Source organism: Lutjanus erythropterus, chromosome 3, assembly GCF_056507025.1.
Source record: "Lutjanus erythropterus isolate fLutEry1 chromosome 3, fLutEry1.hap2, whole genome shotgun sequence".
NCBI classification, from domain to species: domain Eukaryota; kingdom Metazoa; phylum Chordata; class Actinopteri; order Lutjaniformes; family Lutjanidae; genus Lutjanus; species Lutjanus erythropterus.
This window is the reverse complement of record NC_139319.1, coordinates 15,824,639-15,845,351: the sequence shown is the minus strand read 5'-3', so window position 1 is coordinate 15,845,351 and position 20,713 is coordinate 15,824,639. Positions and strand designations below refer to the sequence as shown.

Here is a 20,713-nt window from a genome sequence, read left to right as displayed (position 1 = left end):
CAGTTTTTGGTCACATTCATTCAACTATCATACACATACATTTTACATTTACCTTCATTGTCCTCTAAAACTCACTGAGACATTTTTACACCAATGACTGATCATGTTTCCCTTTTAAAACAGCAAAAGTCTTTGTGTGAAATCTCCCTTCAAGGGACAGTTTGGATTATTTGATGTGGGGTTGTATGAGGTAGTTGTTGATAGCCAGTGTACTGACAACAGAAGATGGCGCTCAACACAACGCCAGTTTGGGGAGGCAGCAGGAGTACCAGTGTAGGGAGCTTAACAATATACTATTGTGGACAGGGTTAGCAGCAAAATGTACTTTAACCATTAATAAAATCTGTTTAAGTGTACGCTATATTTAGAATACTTTCAGCATCTAATGTTGCATCAGACAGTCTTTTTTGGTGGAAAACCACTTTCTCTCTCCAAACCAACCAGACTCCTTTGGCAAAATCAGTCATTTTATTCCACAGACCACAGTAGTTGCTGGTCTCCTGCTGCCTCCATATGTTAGTTTGTTTGTGTTACTGTGTGATTTCCGTGTTTTTACTTCAGATCAACCACAGTAACACAGTAACACAAACAGACTCACTTGTTGAGACAACTCCTGTGTTCTGTAATGTAAAATATTTGGTGAATAACTTTGGTTCCCTATCAGAACAGGCTGTCTGAACGCAAAGTGGTGAAAATATTCTAAATATAGCATACACTTAAACTGATATTGATATTTTTTTCAGGTGGACTTTTTTAAGTAGCTGAACTACATTTTGTTGCTGACCCTGTCCACAGCAGTACATTGCTTTGCGTCAGTGCAGGTACTCCTCTCTGCCTCTCCAAACTGGGGGCTTGTTGACCATCATCTACTGTAGGTGATACACCGACTATAAATAAGTATCTCATATGACCCTGCATGAAATAATCTGGACTATTCCTTTAAAAGGCCTCAGCCTGATAGCGAGATCTCATAGTCACTTGATGACAGCAGGGGGCGCCCAACTTTCCGCACATTCTTGGCGTTAGTTATACGAGCTGCCACCTCCACCGGTTTCTCAAAGTAATGCACCAGGGCCTGCTCTGTGAGCACCGAGGCCAGGAACTGCTCAAACGTGATGGCCCAGTCTTTATCGATGCTGGTGCTGTGAGGCAGCCCTCTGTCGTGGGGGCCGCTGCCGTGGGGACGGTTACTTCTTTCCCCGTTGGAGCCGCTGTCACTGCGCACCAGCACTGTGTCGTCTGCGATGTCCTCGCATTGCAGCTTCTCATCCAGCTCGTGGGAGCCTGCGCTGAGCACCGAGTAAGATGACATTGAGGTGTCATCTTTGGTTTCATCATCCGAGATGAGCATGGCGGATGATGTGCCCATGTCTTTGGGAGACGAGTCCTCCAGCTTGATGTCTTGCATAGGTGGCAGCTGCTCACTCCCTTCGTCTCCTTTCCCCTCCTCACCCTCCTCACAGAGTCTCGGCTTGTTCTCCAAACCTGCAGGGACGAAGGTGTCACTCTGCTCGCGCCGCTGGAACACGCCATCAGACGTGGCCTCCTGGGTGGTTTTGGGATCTGAGACGTCTCTCCTGCACATGCTCGGCTCAGGTTTGACCTCCACGTTGAGGTCCCTCCTGCCAGCCGAGGAGAAGAGCTTCCCCACCTCCCCCATCTCCAGCAGCAGACTGGTGACCGTGGCTGTGGCGTGATAGAGCTCTTGTTCTGCAACATCCTCACTGAACATGCTGTACAGGGTCTTACACAGCTCGATGAACTGGCTCTGGAGGAAAAAACACAAGAGGACTTGAGTTGAACATGGTGGTGGCAAAAAATGTCGGACACTGTAATGTTAGGTGGTGAAACTTGGTGAGGAGTTGGGATTAATATTAATTAATGAGGAGAGCAAGTATGCAGCAGCATGAGGTTGCCTTGGAAAAAAAATGCTGCACACGGTGTCTTTTTTCAGAGCGCTTGGACTTTTTTTGTGCAGCCGCTCTGAGCACTTGTAGTTGAAAATCTCTGAACTTTTCTGCCAGGTTCTGGCGTCGTCACTGTCGCTTACTATCTGGCAACCAATCATATATTAAATAGGGCAGAACTTGTCACCCTGGTAACCAAGAAAATGGAGGAAAAGCTTGTTCTGGTTGTCTCTCCATCATGAGCTTTATGATACATCGTAAGAGAGACAGAAAAGCTCATTTTTGGGAGTAGATCAAGCAGACACTGAATATTGCTGGTGAGTATTATGCTTTTGTCATACTTTGTGTGCAAGCTTGTTGTTTAGCTCTGCAGTCAACCCTTTGTTACTATAGCATTTTTCTTAATGTTACCATTTAAGGCTTCATCCCAGCACCCTGCAAGCACTTTTCTGCAAGAAAGAAAAACGCTGTGATGATGCAAGCGCTTATATAATTATTTAAAAAAGTATTTTAGGGTGCATGTTTTGCTATTTGCAGTCCCTGTCTTCTATCTTTTAAGGCGGCTGCCACTAATGGCAACCATAGACCACAAAATTGGTTACCGATTGCAACCTGGCAACTGTTACGGTCAACCCCTGCGTACAGCACTGTTCATAAAAACCAAAACAGAGGGCGAGATCTTACCTGGTTCAGCTTGGGGAGGTCTTTTGTGTTTTCTTGCTTGGGTTTCGTCTCCTGGTTCCACAGTTTCAGGTAGTGGCGATATTCAGGAGTGTTCAGTTTCTTCACTGTCAAATGTACAAAGAACGTTATCAAAATCAAGGAGCATTTCAGTCACACACTTGAATTTTTACATTGCAATTTAAGACTGGACATAATTTGTTCTCCCTCTTTCTCGTAAATACACATCTTAAATTGACTTCATTGTTTTGCTAAATAATTATTATATCTTGTTGTTGCTAGGATCATTAATATTTTGTCATCACATGTTGTTCAGACATCCCAGAAGAAATAAGATCCTTGTTCCCTCACTGAATGGCTGACATTATGGTGAATCATGTTCATACCCACATTTTGTTCCAGTAACATTTTCTGTGAAGACAATAAGAATGTTTCTTGGCTGCCGATCAAAACTAAAGGGCAATTTCACACTTGAATGGTTTGCTATTTATATGAGATTAAATGTCTTGTTTAGTCAAACAACATACTATATTGTCCCATTTTATCGAAATGTGTTGTGTTAGATCTATACATTCAGGCGTTTATATTCCTTTTGCAAAAGCTGACTATGCTGCTTACCTTTTTCAGTCTTAAATGTGACTCTGACAAAGCCATCATCTTTCTCACTTCTGCATTTTGAGTCGTGACCTGAGGAGAGAGGAGGGTGACCAACATCAAACATCAACATTTGTTCAATTAAGCACCCCCATTTTTTAACAGCATCCTATATTTTGAAGACAAGCACATTATATCAAGCATATACTGTATTTTCTTGCTTCATACTGCAGGTTCTTTATCACACAGAGTCCTGCTCTACATCTCTACAGAGCTACCACTCTGGTTAATACGACCACACTTTCCCCTGCAAATCACATGACACGACCGTAACCACATAAACTGATGTCACAGGTACAAATACTGTGATGACAACCTCAAGTGCTTTAAACATCTCTGTACCATCCATCATCAAGAATGACAGCACAACAAATGACTCATCTGTCAGTGCAGAAAAGTAAAGAATTAACAACTAAAAGGAGGACTGACATTATGTACTGAGAAAACTCGAACATTCATTCCCTCAAACATCTTGTAGCTGTGAAGTTTGAGCTCTCAGTAAGAAGAAAATAACATTCATATTCCTGTAGATGTGTCATCTAATGACTGTGAATATTTACAGAAAGCTTACGAGAGCAGTCCATTTCAAATGAGACACAATGAATCTGAATTTACGACAAACAAACTGCACATCAAACCACAGCAGGTTTATTAGCTCTAATTTGCACACATGAGGAAAACACTTGTTGGTGTGTAACCTAAAATAAGGATGAACTCATTTTATACTATTTAAGTGAAATATCTAATCTTTTTAGTTTTGTGACTTGTTTTTAAATTGTCTTGTGTATGTACTCTATCTTTTCTTATGCAATGGGAGTAATGTGGTTCAGAGATGTATTACAGTGTACAGGACATTGAGTGTAGTGTTACAACCTGACACAATAATAAATAGATACAAGAACAGGAAAGATGTGCATGATACAATTATAAAAAAAAGTATAATAAACCATATTTAAAATATTGCACATTGGCTGTGAGTGAGATAAAGATATAAATACACAGACATAAAAATTAGGAGAGAAGTCATGAGAACCGCACTATATAAGGTGGTTAAGAAATGTCGTCATGGTGAGAATGGGCTTGATATGTTGTTATATACTATCATATTATCTCTGCATTGTGTGTGTATGGAAAGAATGTAGTCAAAGCCATACAAATGTTTTAAAAAGTTGATCTCATGTTCTTACCGATGGACGTTTCTGGAGTGATGTCTTCAAAGAAGTACTGAGTGGCTTCAAAGGCAGAGTCAGGCTCCTCCTGCTCATGGGTGATTTCTAGGAGAAAATAATTAAACATTTTTTTTGTCATTTTGATGTTTCATGTCATCCAAATTATGATCACAAAGACACTTTTGACAAATGACATTTTTTTAGATACAATAATAAGATAAGATCCCACATCTGTTACAACAGCTCATTGTTTAAAAGTACAGGTAGAAAAGAGTGAGTGATAAATAGAAATACAACAAAAACAATAAATAAACAAAGAATAAACTAAAAAAAATCCAAATAGTATTGCTTTGTAAAAAAAATACAAAATACAATCAGGAACACATCTGTAGCATATTGCATGGAAATAATTGCACACTATAAATATAAATTAACAGTACACTGTACAGGATAATAGCAAACTAGAGATATGAAGGATTAATTGTATGTGTAAATATAAAAACACATACAAAAGTTAAGTTAGGGTGTATATCTTTATATATATTTATCAATTATATCATAAAAAACTTATTATGTAACAATTAGTTTGCCAACCTGTTAAAAGTCAAACTTAAGTACTTATTAAAAAGAGGACTGAATTTAAAACACAATGACTGGGTTTAAAATGTTTTATTTTCTGTCAGTCTGATGACAAAGGTAATCCTGAGAGAGTGATTTGTCCACTGAGGTGAGACAGAGTTCAAAGCCTTTTTCTTCCACTGAGTCACCTCCTTTCTGTTCAGCTAATAATAATCCTGCTCCATTGAACTGAAATATTTTCTCTTGTTTCCAAAAGACGACTGACTTCAGCTGCATGGCTGCACACTCACCAGGCATGACGTGCATCTTGTAGAGGAGCTTCAGCTTCTCAGTAAGGTCCCCGTGACACAGAACACCTAAAACAACACCAGACTTTTAAGATCAGACACACCTGAACTGCATCCAGATGCGATACATCGTCTTGGATGTAATACTACCTTAAATTAGAATCATGACAGCGTGAAACACCAATATGTCGGCTGAACAGCTCTGTTACAAACCATTACTTCCAAAGAATATTTACAAGGACGCGCTCGCAACCTTAACTCTACTCACCGAGGCCGTTGATGAACTCTCGGAAATTGATGAGGGCGTCTCCGTTCTGGTCGAGGAGACGGAAGAAGCGCACAGCCAAGGGGTCCGAGTGGGCTCCGTTGGCCCAGGGGAACAGCAGGTTGAACAGGCCTTTGAACTGCTCCACGTCGATGCGGTACTGCTCCAGGTAGGGGAGGCTGGGGTCGTGACGCTCTGTGGGGTTGCTGCTGCCGCCCCAGTAACAGCTGGTCAGGTGCTCCGCCTGCAGAGGAGAGGAGAGGGGTGACAACTGTAAAATGTCATGTGAAAATCAATAAAATTTGTTTTTTATTGTGATTTAAAGCCATACAAAATGCAATACCTCACTGATACAGCTGGATAAACACAAAATATACTCTTATGTTTCTGCTTCAACGGAGCCCAATCCCTGTATTATTGTACCATTTAATAATCAAATCGATTCATAAATAATTACATGTGCATATAAGTAAATTCAAAGTGACAAAAACTGTAGATGACACACTACACAAGTGCACATAGAGTGCAGATGAACAGATGGTGAAGCACCTACTGCAATGCCACCACAACTGCTAGATGTAACCATTTTTTTTGTAGAGTATAGAAAAGCGCAAGTTTTCTTGTCTAGATAATGGTAAAGTTTTTAATGAAGAGTTTTTGTACAGTACAGTTTTCTTGAAGTTGCCTAAAATAGTCTAACGGTATTATAAAGGAGCTTCCTGTGTTCACCTAAATGTAACAAGGAAACAATGAACAGAAGTCAAAACTTATCAGTTTAAATATTGGTTTTTATTTTAGGTGGTCTTACAACAATAGAAATAGTTATCTATATTCTGTTAGAAACTCACAAAAGCTGTAATAGTCAATGATTTAAAATTGATGTCGCCTCTTCCGAGATAAAAGTCTGCATGTCTCAGTGGAAGTTGTGGCTATTCAGCAGACAGATCTGCCCTCATTATCCTAATTTAATTCCAACAAGTAACAACTATCATCCTCAATTTTTTACACTCATGACAAACCAGATTTCATGAAAATCAGCTCAGATTTAAGCGAGCTACAGTCAATTTCGTAGTGAAGTCTGCATCTCTCCTTTGTTAATTAGCAGACCTTGAACGTTCCAACATGGCAGCAGTGAAGATAACAAAATCAGGGATTTATTCATCTTGTAACTTGCCTAACTTTAGTGGATCATAACATATGAGGTATGGAAAGATGAAACAAAACTTTTTTTTATGGATGTCAGTTTTTAAGCCATGATAAAAGCCAAAATGTGGCCTGCAGTCATAAATGTAGATAAGAATAATTAGGTTGATGGTCCAGTAGTATCTGGGATTAGCTGCAGACAGATCTGACACTCGTACACGCACGACTAAACGCACAATCTCCATATGCCTGGAGGAGATAATCCATAATTGTTTTTATTTTTAAATGAGGAGGAAGCAGTGTTTTGTAGAGTATGAAGAGCCTAATTTTAAAGATAAATGTGGTTTAACTAATAAACAATAACCGTTAACATGGTGGCATTTTGTCATGTTTGTGAAATACAACACACGCTCTGACGGCATGTTTGGAAAACAATTTCACTCTTGAATAATCTGAATCATTATGAACACTGTGCCATTAATAAAACTGGCAGATTAATCTTCACCGTGTGTTTAAACAGGCCCGCAGTACAAGAATAGCTCCCGCTGGAGGAAAACAGCTGGAGTACTCATGATAAGGCTCTGAGGCTATTTTTCTTTTTCTCTGTAGAGACCAAAAGACTGTTTGATTTCCTGTCTATACTTCATCTTCAGCGAGCAGAACACTAAGTGGGAGCTGTAACTCACCTTGAAGAGCACATAGAGCTCCTCCAGCTCGTCGATACTGAAGGCCGTCTCTGTTACAATCGTTCTGACCTGAAACATAAATATAATTGCATTAAGTAAAAATAGATAATGGATAATAGTGTTAAGTGTGATGAGACAGCAGATTATCTAATGACTTGAATGTAGTTCATTCAGTTTCAAAACTCTAATCTAATTTGACGTGTCATCTTATTACTGTTGTTTTCTGCACGACAGGGTCGAGCAAGAATATTATAGTAAATTCAACTGAAAAAACTGGACTGGACAGTTGCATAATTCCTGTATCTGTAAGAGGAAGTCAGTGGATCCTCACCACGTTGCGTTTAGTCGTGTCTTCGATGGTTTGGATCACCCGCAGTCTCTGTTTGAAACGCATCTGCTCGATCACATCTGCACGGATTGAACCAAATTTCTGCCACAAAGGGGGAAACAGAGAGACTGTGAGGAGACAGCTGGGCGTCTCGGTGAGTTACATTTAAATTAAATTAAAGTTCAAATCATACAAACTGAAAACATACAGCATTTCATTTAAAGGTTGCAACATGAGAGCTTAAATGAGAAAAGAAATGGGCAACAAATGGACAGCTGAAGAGTCACACACTCAGACACTCTTCTTTTTCCCTCCACAGAGTTCTTTCACCTTTTCAAAAGCGAGGCTTGAGCAGATTCGTCTTCACTTTCTATAAAAGGCCACAACAATTGGGCTCTCCGACATATTTTATTCTTTATTTCTGTACATAAAAATTGAACTATTCAGTCAGGTGGACATTTACTATGAAAATAATGCAATTACAATTTCAAGCAGCTTAAAGCACTTTATCCAAAATCCAAGCACTTTTAAAAACACTACATTAAAATTCAAGTGTTTTCAAGGATTTCCAGTACCTGTATGAACCCCAGTTTCAACCACTAAAAGAAGATCATAAACATAGAGGATGACTCTCTTTAGGATCAAGGTTTAATACCTCGTAGGAGCTGCGGACCAGTTTGAAAATGTCGACCTCTGGATGTGGTTCTCCGTTGTCTGTCAGTAAGGAGTGCAGGTGGGGGATGGGAGGGAGGGTGCTGTCCTTATTGGTCACACTGTCCAAGTATCTACAATATGAAAAAAAGTCAAAAATATTAGATAAATGGTGAAGTAGAGTTACATTTCTGTTCTGACGGGGATTACTGCTGCTCCCTGAAAGTCATTTCAGTCATCAGTCAGAGACCCTTCGCTGAACTGAGATTCTTTTCAAGTTCATTTTCATTGTTTTGTTTTGGGGTTTTTTCTCTTACAGTGTGCAGTGCATTGGGGGGGGGGGGATCCTGGAGGGACTGAATATAGTTTCTGGCTTTTGTCGTGTAAATCCAATGTTGGCAAAACTGTTGTTGCACATTTCTGATCCGTAATTAGTGAAAATGGCACACATTAGCTTGGAGGACGTCCATGTGGGAGTAAAATCTAGGCCAGGGGCCTAATTACAGAAACTTCCAAGTCTTATTTCAGTTTAGGATGACACTTAGGATTTTGGGTATTACAGAAAGCTGTTTCTTCACTGCAAATAGGAAAACATCCTATCTTATCTTTGGATAGGTATTTAGCTACTACATAAGTGCCCTAACTGTAGAATTTAGGAATCTTATGTTAGGATGGCATAGACCCTGTCCAACATTAAAAATAACTGTCAGAAATGGCAGCTGTTGTTAGGTCTGTATAGAAAAGACAGAGAAGATGGGGACATGACTGAAAGGCTACTCAAACTGCATGATTATGCTTTGAATTTTCCAGACCATGTATTAATGGGTATATACTGACTGCCAAGATGATTAATTTTGAATTTGATTGAGCATCTGTTTAAATCTTTATCATGAGTCCATAATTGGCAAGAACACTTCATAAACCTTGACAAAAAGGAGGTGTTTCCTCTCCTCTAAGACACAATTAATTCCTCTGACTCATCACAGCTAAAACTGAACACCATCTTTTCTTGTCCATTCATAAGCTAGCCAGTGACCAGTGTCGTCATGGATACAGGCGTGGCACAGGCATGACAGGACGAGTACTGACTGAAGAATTAGGTTTACAGCTCTGATTGGGGTTTTCTAAGTTAAGATAAGAGATGGTGTCAGAGATATAACAGGACACAGCCAGAGTTTAGCTGTTTTGCTTCTGTAATAGGAAGATAGTTGTTTTCTTATCTTTGAAACTTGAGATAGGACAAGCACACAGTTTTTTCTGTAATGGTGCACCAGGCCTATTCAACTAGCAGCCTGTGGGCCGGATACAGCCCCTCTGAATTTTTCTATGCCCTACAAGAGGCCTTCCAATCAGGCTGGCATGTGTGTGATATGATAAATAAAACTAAGGTACACATCTCTGAGACGTCTGAACCATAGATTGTCTGATCTGAACCAATATTTCTACAAATATACACTAAATTACAAACCTTGTTCAAAAAAAGCAATAAATAGTTGAGTATTTGTATTGAACAATCAAATCCGAGTTAACTGACAAAATTCTGAGTGGAGCACAGCTCTAATACCCAGAATTCTTTTCCCTTACCTGCCCAGTACGGTCATGGCCTCTCCATCATCCTTGCAGCCCAGCAGCTGGTGGATGTTGGCGTGCAGCACAGAGAGCGCCAACTGAAAGATCACCTTGATGCCGTCGTAGAAGAAGCAGTCGACCACCACCACCGCGCTCTCGAACGGCATGACTGACAGGAAGAGGGTGAGGAACCAGGAGAGCGAGATGGTGGAGATGACACCGAGGTCCTGCATGCAGTCGTACAGCTGAGGAACGTACTCACGGGCGAGCTCCTCGAACACACCCTGATCAACCAGGGCTCCTAGAGAACAGCAGGGGAAACAAAAGAGGATGTTATAAACAGCAAGACATAAAATGGTCAACAAAACACAGACGCAGATGCACATACTGACCTACAACCCTTGTGTTGTAGTAGTCGGGAAGCATCCTCTCACAGAGCGCCACCAGCAGCCAAAAAGCCTCCTCTTCTTTGGCGTAGAGCAGCAACACGGACGTCACAATATTCATCGCCTGAGGTGTCGAGGGATAGAATAAAAATTCAAGTGTTGTCGAGGACTGCAGGGTTCATGTCAGCTCATGTCAGAATCGAAACAAGAGTGCGTGTACCTGACAGTATCCGATGTTTGGGTTTCTGAAAGCGTAGGCGGTGAGGACCCTGCGGAGGGCAGCGATGCCCATCTCGTTCTGAAAGGCCGGGTGCTCGGGGAGAGAGCGGTGCAGGTCCCTCTCTATCTCCTCCGTGGCCAGATTGTATTTACCCATCGACTTCTCCACCAGGTCCTCGTAGTATCCAGGGTGGGTGGCCATTTCGTTGATCGCACCTATGGAAAAAAAAAACACAAGCAATTATTGCAAATATTCTTTAAATCTAATACGGTCAACTTTTGCACATGTCCTGGACAATATTTTGCACATTCCTGCATAAAAATGTACATAATTTTTACTTAAATAACTGTCATATTGTACTTCTTTAAATTTATATATCATCAATTTCATATGTTATTGTCAGTTTTCTATTTATGCCTCTTGACTTGCAGTACTGCTCCTCCTACTACTACTACTAACTACTAGAGCTTGATAACATGCAAAGATGTCATGAAATGCCGAGTGTCTATAAAGACAAGATGTTATATTAAGAGAGATTTATGTGTCACAGCAGCAAAAGTATACAAAGAGATGCATACAGTAGATAAGTAACTTTAAAAACCATAATACTGCTGTACATTATGAACAAGTAATGCATAAAAAAAGAAAATATACTAAATACCCTATACTATATTCTAACTACACATCGATCGTGGTTATTCATCCATGTATGTGATATTGTAGCTTCTGTATCTTGTGAATGCAAAAGAGTAAAATGTTTTCCAGATTCTTACACATACAGACACAACTCTACACTGTTCCCGGTCACGGTAAACACAGCCAGTAAATTTTGAGATTTACATACACTATGGTAAACTACATAATCCATCATCGTAAACACAAAACTTTTATCAGAAGTTTCAGGTTCAGAATAACGTAAGTTTCATTATGTATTTCATTTACTTCCATGTGCACATCAGACACTTTTGCCCTTCATATTGTCAGCAGTCTGACAATAGAAATAATAGACTCCACTGGTAGCTTCCTGAAAGATGCTTTACAATCCTTGTAGCACCCAATAATGTAATAATTTACTGAAAATGTAATAATGCCTGAAATTGTAATAAAATTTGCACTTAACTCAATCGAAAATGTAATAAAACCCAATAATGTAATAACTTGACCAATAATGTAATAAAATATTCTGACTGATATTGTAATAACATTTTTACCGATAATGTAATACCTTATTACATTATTGGAGATTTATTACATTTTCTGGTGGGTCTTTTTTTTTAAAAAATGATCATGTAAAACTTGACAGATAATGTAATATAGAGTTCTACATTTTGTGTTTTGAGAATCCAAGACTGTTATATAGCCTACACTGGATTTGAAACAGCAGAATGACCTTGCAGAGCTATACCATACAGCTATATGCACATGCAGATACTCAGGGACATCCTGGTCCTGCTGAGTGTGTGACGGACTTACCTCCTTTGGTGACCAGAATTCCAGCTCAGATATATCTGAGTGAATATAATAGCCTATAACATATAACCAATCCTGAAACAGTCATTTAACAGGGTGTTTCCATCAAAGGACCCACATACATACATACATACATATATACATATATATATATATATATATATATATATATATATATATATATATATATATATATATATATATATATATATACATACATATATATACATATATATATATATATGTAAACCCCAAAAATATATATAAACCCCAAGAAATAACCAAGTCAGTTGTCATTATGTTTTGTCATTTTTATGCTGAACATTTTTATTAAACCTGTACTTACTGTACTGTACCTGTACTGTACTTACTTACTAAATCTCACGGTATGTCAGCTGACCACTATCACGTGACATAGGCTAGAGGAAGATGGTAAATGGTCCGTATTTATATAGTGCTTTACTATACCTGAAACGATACCCAAAGCACTTTACATTATACATCACATTCACCCAGTCACACACTGATGGCGGAAGAGCTGCCATGCAAGACATTAACCACGACCCATCAGGAGCGGTTAGGGGTTCGGTGTCTTGCTCAGGGACACCTCAACATGAGCTCTGCAGGCCAGGATCGAACCAGCAACGGTTACAAGACGGCCACTCTACCCACTGAGCCATGCCGCCCCGTCATTCAAAGTGATATAATAACCATTTATGAGAGGATATATTTATGTCAAATTTTAAATAATGTGTTGGTGTTATGAATACTTATGCATACCCTCGTCAAATGAAGTGTTACTTAAATTTGTTTTGTTGGTTTGTGGTTGTTTTCACGAGATAGTGATTCGTTGGAAAACTGTGGAGAGCGAAGTATGTTTAGGGAAGCAATAGTTATTCTCTTGTTTCAAAGTCAGTGTATTTAACAGTCTTAGATTCTCAAAACACAAAATATAGACCTCTATATTACATTATCTGTCAAGTTTTACATTATAATTTTTTTTGAAAAAAGACCCACCTGAAAATGTAATAAATCTCCAATAATGTAATAAGGTATTACATTATCGGTAAAAATGTTATTACAATATCAGTCAGAATATTTTATTACATTATTGGTCAAGTTATTACATTACTGGGTTTTATTACATTTTCGATTGAGTTAAGTGCAAATTTTATTACAATTTCAGGCATTATTACATTTTCAGTAAATTATTACATTATTGGGTGCTACAATCCTTATAGTGACATCAAGAATGTATCTGGTATCTCTGTATTAAATAAACTACCTTCTGACTTGAAGAGAGAATTGACAACATAAGTTTGAGTTCTAAAAAGTAAAAATACTGCAAATAAAAAAAAAAAAAAAAAAAAAGCTAAATGAATGAGGGAAAAGTGAACATACACAGTAGTAAACGTGTTGAAACACAAATGACACACTGGTATTTATATGCCTTAGAGACCAGGTTTGGCGTTGCTCCAGGTTTTCCCAGCACAGTTGATCCATATGCTTCAGTAGACAACCTGCTTATTAAACTCACCAAACTGGGTTTACAACCATATTCTAAAAACAGACACTGGTCAGGAATGTTTCAAATACGCATGGTAAATATTTTTCCTGCAGGAGATTAGTGAAAGGCAAACTCCTTTGAGGAGGTGCAGGTAAGCGTGACTAAGGTGAACACATTGCAGCTATGACAACAACCGAGTGAGCCAGAAGTGGGTCACTGGGGAGAGAAAGAGGAGCTGTTTGTGACCCCGTTCTGCTCAGGTGAGGACGAGTACGAGCTGCTGCTGCTGCTGCTGCAGAACACATGACTGGGCCTGTAAACAGGAAAGTCTGCAGCTCGTGCATACCTGAATATGTTAAAGGCAGTCGCCTTTCCAGGTAGTGGAAATTTTACCGTCAGCTGATGTTTGACGGCCAAGTTTAATTTTGTGTTTAAGCACTCGTGTGAAATAATAAATGTATACTGTATGTATACTTTTGTATGAGCCATTTCACACAATTTCAATGAGAGCTTTCTTTTTTTTTTGCTTCTCTGAACATCATTTCCTCAGGAAATGAAAAACTTCTGTCATGTCAGCAGGATTATCACTGAATTCTCTGTAAGTGACCAGACGGCTTTTCTCTGAGTATTTACAGTTCTGCATTGTTGTGCACATAAAATGGTCCCTGATTTGACCAGCAGTTTAAAGTACACAGAATTTTTACATATTTGAAGTGCAGTATAAAAACATATAATTTCAAATATACTGTTGTACTTTATATTAATCTGTGGGACACTGTATATTTTTACCTCCCAGAAAATAATAGTTTTCAAGTCGAAGTCAAAGAGTCAAAGAGGCGTCCCAAAGGAGTCCCTATGAATATCTGGGGTCTCTCCAAATGACTGAAAGGATTAAAAAAGAAAAATGTATTTCTGTTACATACAATTAAGTTTATTTTTTCAGACTTTTGAGAGTTGTTTGCCTTTTCTTGTGAAATTCTGCATATTTTCCCTTTTCTGATTTCTGATTCTGGAGAAAGATAGTTACTTAAATAATTAAATACTCTTAATAATTACAATAATTTCAAATACAAACACTGTTCCATTGGCAAGGTGGTAAAGTGAGCCCCACAAAATATCTGATGCAATATCAAATGATTGAGGGGACAAAAAAAGGAAAAGAGTATTTCTTAGAGGCTGAAATCTGAGAAAGCATTTATCACTTAAAATAAAATGCCTTTGCTTATTTTATATGGGTGGCGGTGATCAATCACTTTGCCAGATCTTGCCTGAGGCACCAACTTGGTTAGAGTCGACACTGAGTGTTTAAAAAACAATTTCAGTCTTGAATAATCTGAATCATTAAGAAGTGCCTGTACTGTGCCTTAAACAATTTGGCAAATTAATCTCTCACACGTCTTTAAACAGGCAGCAACACAGGAACAAGCTTTTGCTTGAGGAAAATGGTAAATATGAGCTATATTTACAACAGATTGAGAGAAACTATTGAATGCAGCTTTATGATTTATGAGTAATCATGTTTTAGACTGGCTGTTGTTGTTTATCTTGTTCTTACGTTGTGTTTTTCTCACCAAGGTTTCTGTAGATCAGTGACACCTGCATCAAATATTTATCATGTGATGTTGTGATCATGTGTGAGCACGTAGTACGCAGGGTGTGGTTTTATTAGGCAGACAGTGTCTGACTGAATCAATCACAGTACTGTATTCTCAGAGCGTGTTAAGCCTGTGTTTACTTCAGGGCCTCCCTGACTGTTTCCTCACCAGAGAACAGCAGCCAGAGCTCTCCTCTCATGCTCTCAGGAATCCCCTTGAGGACGAGCTCCTTCGTCTTCTCTGTGCGGTACATACACACCCCCTGTCCAAACTCTGCAAAGTGGTTCTTCCACGCCTGCTCCTTCAGGAACTCCTTCGCCTGAGAGCAAAGAGGGGAAACATTTTCATGACATGCAGTAGCTCAAGGGCGATTACTGCAACCTTTTTTTCTGCCAGAACTCTGCTGTATCTATTACGCAGAAAATACTTAGACTGATTTCTTTCACACCCCACAGCGCATGAATAGAATAGAATATTCTATAATACAGAAAAATAATCTTGCTTGGTTGCAGTTAGCAACAACCCTCCATGCAGCTTAATCTCCATGCAGTGTAATGGTGTGAAAATACCAATCATGGCAAACAAAAAGCTGCACAATGTGATAAGTTCAAATCCAGGACTAGAAGTAGCTTTTTAACAGGAGCAGAACGTATTAGAGTAGTATTATAAAAGGTGTTACCACGTTCCTTTCCATGCTCAACGATCATGCTCCATTAAAATGCTCTTAACTGTACTTGGTAAAAGTGTGTTCAACTCACCAGTTTGGGATTGAACTCCTCAGGCGAGCGGCGGCGGTACATGGTCATGAGGGCTTGTGTGGCTGTAGGCACGCTGCTGTCGTTGAGGTTGAACGTGCGCTCACTTTCTGAGCCCAGACTGTGCTGAGGGCTGCTGGAGAGCAGAGATCCATGCTGGGAGTAAACCTGCAGGGGACACACGGCATATTCAAATGACGCTGTCACCACCTCATCTTTGTGACTGTTCACTTTCTAGATTCAGTAGACTTGTTTGTTTAGGGAACAAAAACCAGTATTTCACCTCGTCGTCCGAGCTGTTGAGGCTGCCGGTGAGTTCCCTCTCCAGGTAGATCTTGGAGGTGGTCTGCTGCAGGAAATCGGAGATCCTCTGCACCAGGAAGTCTCTGTCCTTCAGGTTGGCAAACAGGAAAGTCATACGGTTCTTGGTGCTGATGGAGAGCGGGCTCGGCAGCACGCTGGAGCTGTCTGCCTTCTCCACGATCGTCACCTGGAAGAACATTCACAAAGAAATAAATGAAAAAGCAGCCACATCTATCACAACCAAATTTGTCAGAAACAGGAAGTGTCATTTAAGAACAAACTAACCAGCTTTAAAAAGTTTGATAATCAATTGAATATAAAATGAAATACAGAGCCAACAATTTCTATTTCAGGAGATGGATTAAGTTCAAACATTGATAACTTCCTGTATAAAGTAAACTATGTTTAGTGTTTACTAACATAACCATTTATATTAGAGAGAGTCACTAAATTAAAATGGATGGCAGGACACAAAGTAATTCTTACATGGAGACTGGCTGTTACTAAATATTCACACCCACTAACTACCAGGTGTAACTACAGCTGAGCTAATTGACAAAGCTAATGTTAGCATGCTAATATATTGTATGGCTCGTTTGATATGAATAGTTAAGTGGAACTAACAGCTAACAACTACAAAATGTTTGCTTTTCTCTGTGAAATACTGAATACTGTTCAGAAAACCCTTAAAAAGAAACAATGTGAGAGGAAAAAAAAAATCACTTTTCAGTTGAGAGGCTGAAATGGGAAAAAGAAGATTAGCTAAGTGAGCCACCTGACAAAGCTAACATTAGCTTGCTAATATATAACCCATTCAAACTGATGAGTAAAAGTAGCTGTAATATGGGCTAGTATGGAGGGATGTTAACTTATTTCACATAATTCATCTAATAGCCCTCAAAATATAAAACTGTATGACAAACGTTACACTGAATGAACAAATAGGCCTAACATCAGTTAGCTAAGTTAGCTTAAAGTGCAGAAAGCGATTCTGGATAAAAAGAGTTGACTGTTAAATGTCTTTCCTATTCCCACACCAAACTACCTACGTCAGATTTAATCTGAGGAAATACCTCACTTATTATGAATACTACTACACACTTCTCCATGTTTACATACCAATGACAGTCATATCTACATTTAACTAAGTTTATTGTATCATTTGGGCTCTTAACAACTTTTTTTTTTTGAACAGACTGTAAATGGTAAATTAAGTTTATTTTTCATATACGCAGTCATGTACTGCACCATATAGTGAAACAGATTCTCTGCATGTATTAGCAGCAGTGTGCAGCTACAGTGCAGCGCCCCGGGGACCAACTCCAGGACTAAGGCGATGCCTTAGCCAAGGGCACTGACAGGAGACAGGAGCAGTGACTTCCTGTTTACATAATTGATTGGATGACACTGCGGATGTTACCAAGCAACCTAAACACGTTACTGTAGTCTTTTAGCTAAGACATCCCGTATGTTTTAATGGTTCGACACGATTAGTAAACGACTGATGCTGGAAACTAGTTAGTATTTGCTAAAAACTTCACAGACCACTGTCATGGATTTAGAAAGATGTGGTGAAACCCAGTCCAGAGTTGTCTGTAAACAAAATGGATGAATGTGATTCAGCGTGACAGCTGCATTTTGTACCCTGTTTGTGTGTGTGTGTGTGTGTGTGTGTGTGTGTATATTTCTTGAACAGATGGGTAGTGACAACCCCCTACCAGACAACATTATCAAACACATTGACGTGTCTTAGCGGTTTACTTCAGCTACTGCTGATGATGATGCTGTTTTGATTGACAACTTCATTTCTTCCAGTTATTGTAACTCTTATTTGGGAAAATCAATCATCCTTAGAATCTGTTCATGAACAGACAGGCGCAGACAGAGCAACTCACCTCTCGCAGCGGGATGATTAGGCTGCACAGCGTCTCCTCCTTGCTGGTGAAGCAGATGTAGTTGGTGGAAACAAACATCTGTCCCAGGATGTGCATCTTGTTAAAGGGGGTCCACAGGGTGCAGTCTGTGTGTCCGTCCAGTTTTTCATCTTTGGGCAGACGGAAGAGCGCCCGGTAACGCTCGCTCTTAGCTCTCGCGTCCAAATCCCTAAAGGATGGAAAATCCAGAGTCATATTAGATGATGACTTGAGGCTGACATTATGAAACTTAAAAAGACAGTTTAGCTTTATGTTTTAGCATCACATTAAACTGTCATATGTGGTTGGTTTTGACACTGGCTGTCATGGGACTACTATGAGTGTGTTACGAATGTTTTCCTTAACCTCAAGTGAAGTGGTACATTTTGGACTGTCATAAAGATGTCATTAAGTTTTACTACACTGTCAAATGTGTTTGCAACACCAATTTCCTGGACTTCAAGTAAAGTAGTACCATTTGGACTTGTCATAAAGGCCACTTTGATGACAGGACACAGTACAGAGGTGATTTATCTTGCAGAGTTAGCTGATAGCAGTTAGCTTGCTATGTGTGTTCGCTGGCTATTGTCATAACAAAGATATTATAGGTTTGATTTATGTCAAGTTGTCATAAACAAGTCATCTCAAAAATGTCAATTTTGCAATAAAAATAACCAAATTGACCAAATGACATGTAATGACAACAGGCATAAACATTGATAAAGACTCCTTCATGTTCATGACAGGCTTCATGACATGGTTATGACACTGTAATGACAGTCTTATGCACACCCCTTGAAATAAAGTGTTATCCAACTTGTAAAATAATACCCGTACAGTACACAGATTTACAATTATAGTGCAGTGCATAAGATTATTTTCCTAATGTTATATAATTTGTCTAAATGACTGAATGCACAGACAATGAAGTAACTGTGTAGATACAGTAAAGTGTTATGAAACAGAAACAGTCATACAACCCCAAGGCTCTGAAACAATCATGCTTATATAAAATGCGTTGACCAAACAAAATTTGGTTCTTGAGGCCATTTTTAAGGGCTTGCAGAGGTCTACTAGAGTTCAACAGCACAACACTCTTTTATTTCCTAACACACGTGTTGTTGTTGTTGTTGTTCTTTGCAGACTTTTAAAACCTCTTCAACTCCACTTGGAAGTCCTCAGCCATCATTAATCTCATTTAGAAGCTGTAGTGATATTATTTAGGGATAGGATTTAGATTTTTGCTACTTATGATGTTGATTGCCACAAGCTCTTAAATTGTTTTATAATTGACTTACTTATTTTAAGGTTGCTGTGCTCGATTTCATGCTTCTGCTGTGATGTTTTGTGCCATTGCATCCTTTCTTGTCAAACATAAATGAAACTTAAAAAGAGTGTTTTCATGTGCTATTTTGGAGGGATTTATGACCATTTCTATCTATTCTCAAGTCGTCAAAAATGGTTAAATTTTGCACCAAATCTAAGTAATAAATGGTATAAACCCCAAAACCACTGCAACAACTTATGAGACATGGTAGGGCATCATGGGAATGACCATCATGTACTTCAATCATAATGTGCTAAGCTCTTACACACTCAACTTTCACATTGTGAATAGACATCCGAAGACAGCGTAATGTTTGTTAAAGATTTATGACTAGAACAAGTTGACACAGTGTTCAGAACTGCATCTCAAACTAATCTTCAGGATCGCAGCTTTCAGAATTAAAAAAAATAAAATCCCCTGTACCTCTCTAAGAATGACAAATATAAGTGTATGTCAGGGGGTGGAAGTGGTTCAAATCTGAACTTGTACCTCCGTTTTAGACTTTGATCGTCTGTCATTAAGTGTCTGCTTAACCAACTGCTCTACCAACCATAACGCGTTAATGTTCAGTCGACTGCTTGTCATAAACATGCTCAAACAGCATTTATTATTGATGAGCAGCAGCGTTTTCCCGCTCTGCCATCTGTTCGTCTCTCACCTCTTGAGTGCCGACACCTTCTTGGGCGACTTCTTCTTGAGCTTGGGCAGCGAGCGGTCCTGCTCGAAGCCTTTGTTGTCCAGCAGCTGACGCATGGCGATGTTGGCCAGCTGCTCTGCCAACTTAAAGGTCTCGTTGATGTTGAGGAAGACGGAGAAGACGTGCTCGTTGACGCGGGTGCTCACCTTGATCACGTCGGGCAGCAGGAGGGTGGCGCTCTTCTCCAGCTGGGTGATGTCGGCCCAGCGCACCACCAGTTTGGCTGACAATGACAAAAAGACGGGAGACATCAGGACAAGACAAAACAAGACAAATCAGTGAACTAGGTCCCAAACGTTTTTCCTTGGAGCACTGCCTACTTGTAAAAAAGCTGAGTCGCCCCCGCTCACACATGCAGTGTGTTTGCAGTCAAAATAAACATCAAATAAATTGTTTCCAATTTTAGACCCGTTAGCTTTGGTAAATGTCTCTTCTCTAGTAAAAGTTTAATCGTTTTTCTATTAACAACCCAACAGAGGAGACTTATACACCTTACCAAAAGAATGATAAGGATTCATTTAGAGCTGCAACGTTTAATTGATTACTCATCAATTATCAAATGAATCACCAACTATTTTGATAATCGATTCACTGGTTTGAATAATTTTTGATTTCTTTACT

The 20,713-nt window shown here is 39.3% G+C and overlaps 1 protein-coding gene across 1 annotated transcript in view; it reads right to left on the bottom strand.

Moving 5' to 3' along the window:
* Positions 1-676: 676 nt before the first annotated feature.
* Positions 677-20,713, bottom strand: part of tbc1d9 (TBC1 domain family, member 9 (with GRAM domain)) — a 38,915-nt gene continuing 18,878 nt past the window's right edge. Inside the window, exons 5-21 of the mRNA XM_084715176.1 lie at positions 20,054-20,315; positions 18,051-18,258; positions 16,136-16,342; positions 15,856-16,020; positions 15,266-15,416; positions 10,526-10,740; positions 10,312-10,429; positions 9,935-10,220; positions 8,355-8,484; positions 7,703-7,801; positions 7,372-7,440; positions 5,546-5,786; positions 5,281-5,346; positions 4,430-4,516; positions 3,207-3,275; positions 2,592-2,695; positions 677-1,768 (exon numbers count right to left, since the gene is read on the bottom strand). Of these exons, the coding sequence (XP_084571302.1) occupies positions 950-1,768; positions 2,592-2,695; positions 3,207-3,275; positions 4,430-4,516; positions 5,281-5,346; positions 5,546-5,786; positions 7,372-7,440; positions 7,703-7,801; positions 8,355-8,484; positions 9,935-10,220; positions 10,312-10,429; positions 10,526-10,740; positions 15,266-15,416; positions 15,856-16,020; positions 16,136-16,342; positions 18,051-18,258; positions 20,054-20,315 (3,296 nt within the window). The 3' untranslated portion in view covers positions 677-949. The remainder of the gene's footprint in view (positions 1,769-2,591; positions 2,696-3,206; positions 3,276-4,429; positions 4,517-5,280; positions 5,347-5,545; positions 5,787-7,371; positions 7,441-7,702; positions 7,802-8,354; positions 8,485-9,934; positions 10,221-10,311; positions 10,430-10,525; positions 10,741-15,265; positions 15,417-15,855; positions 16,021-16,135; positions 16,343-18,050; positions 18,259-20,053; positions 20,316-20,713) is intronic.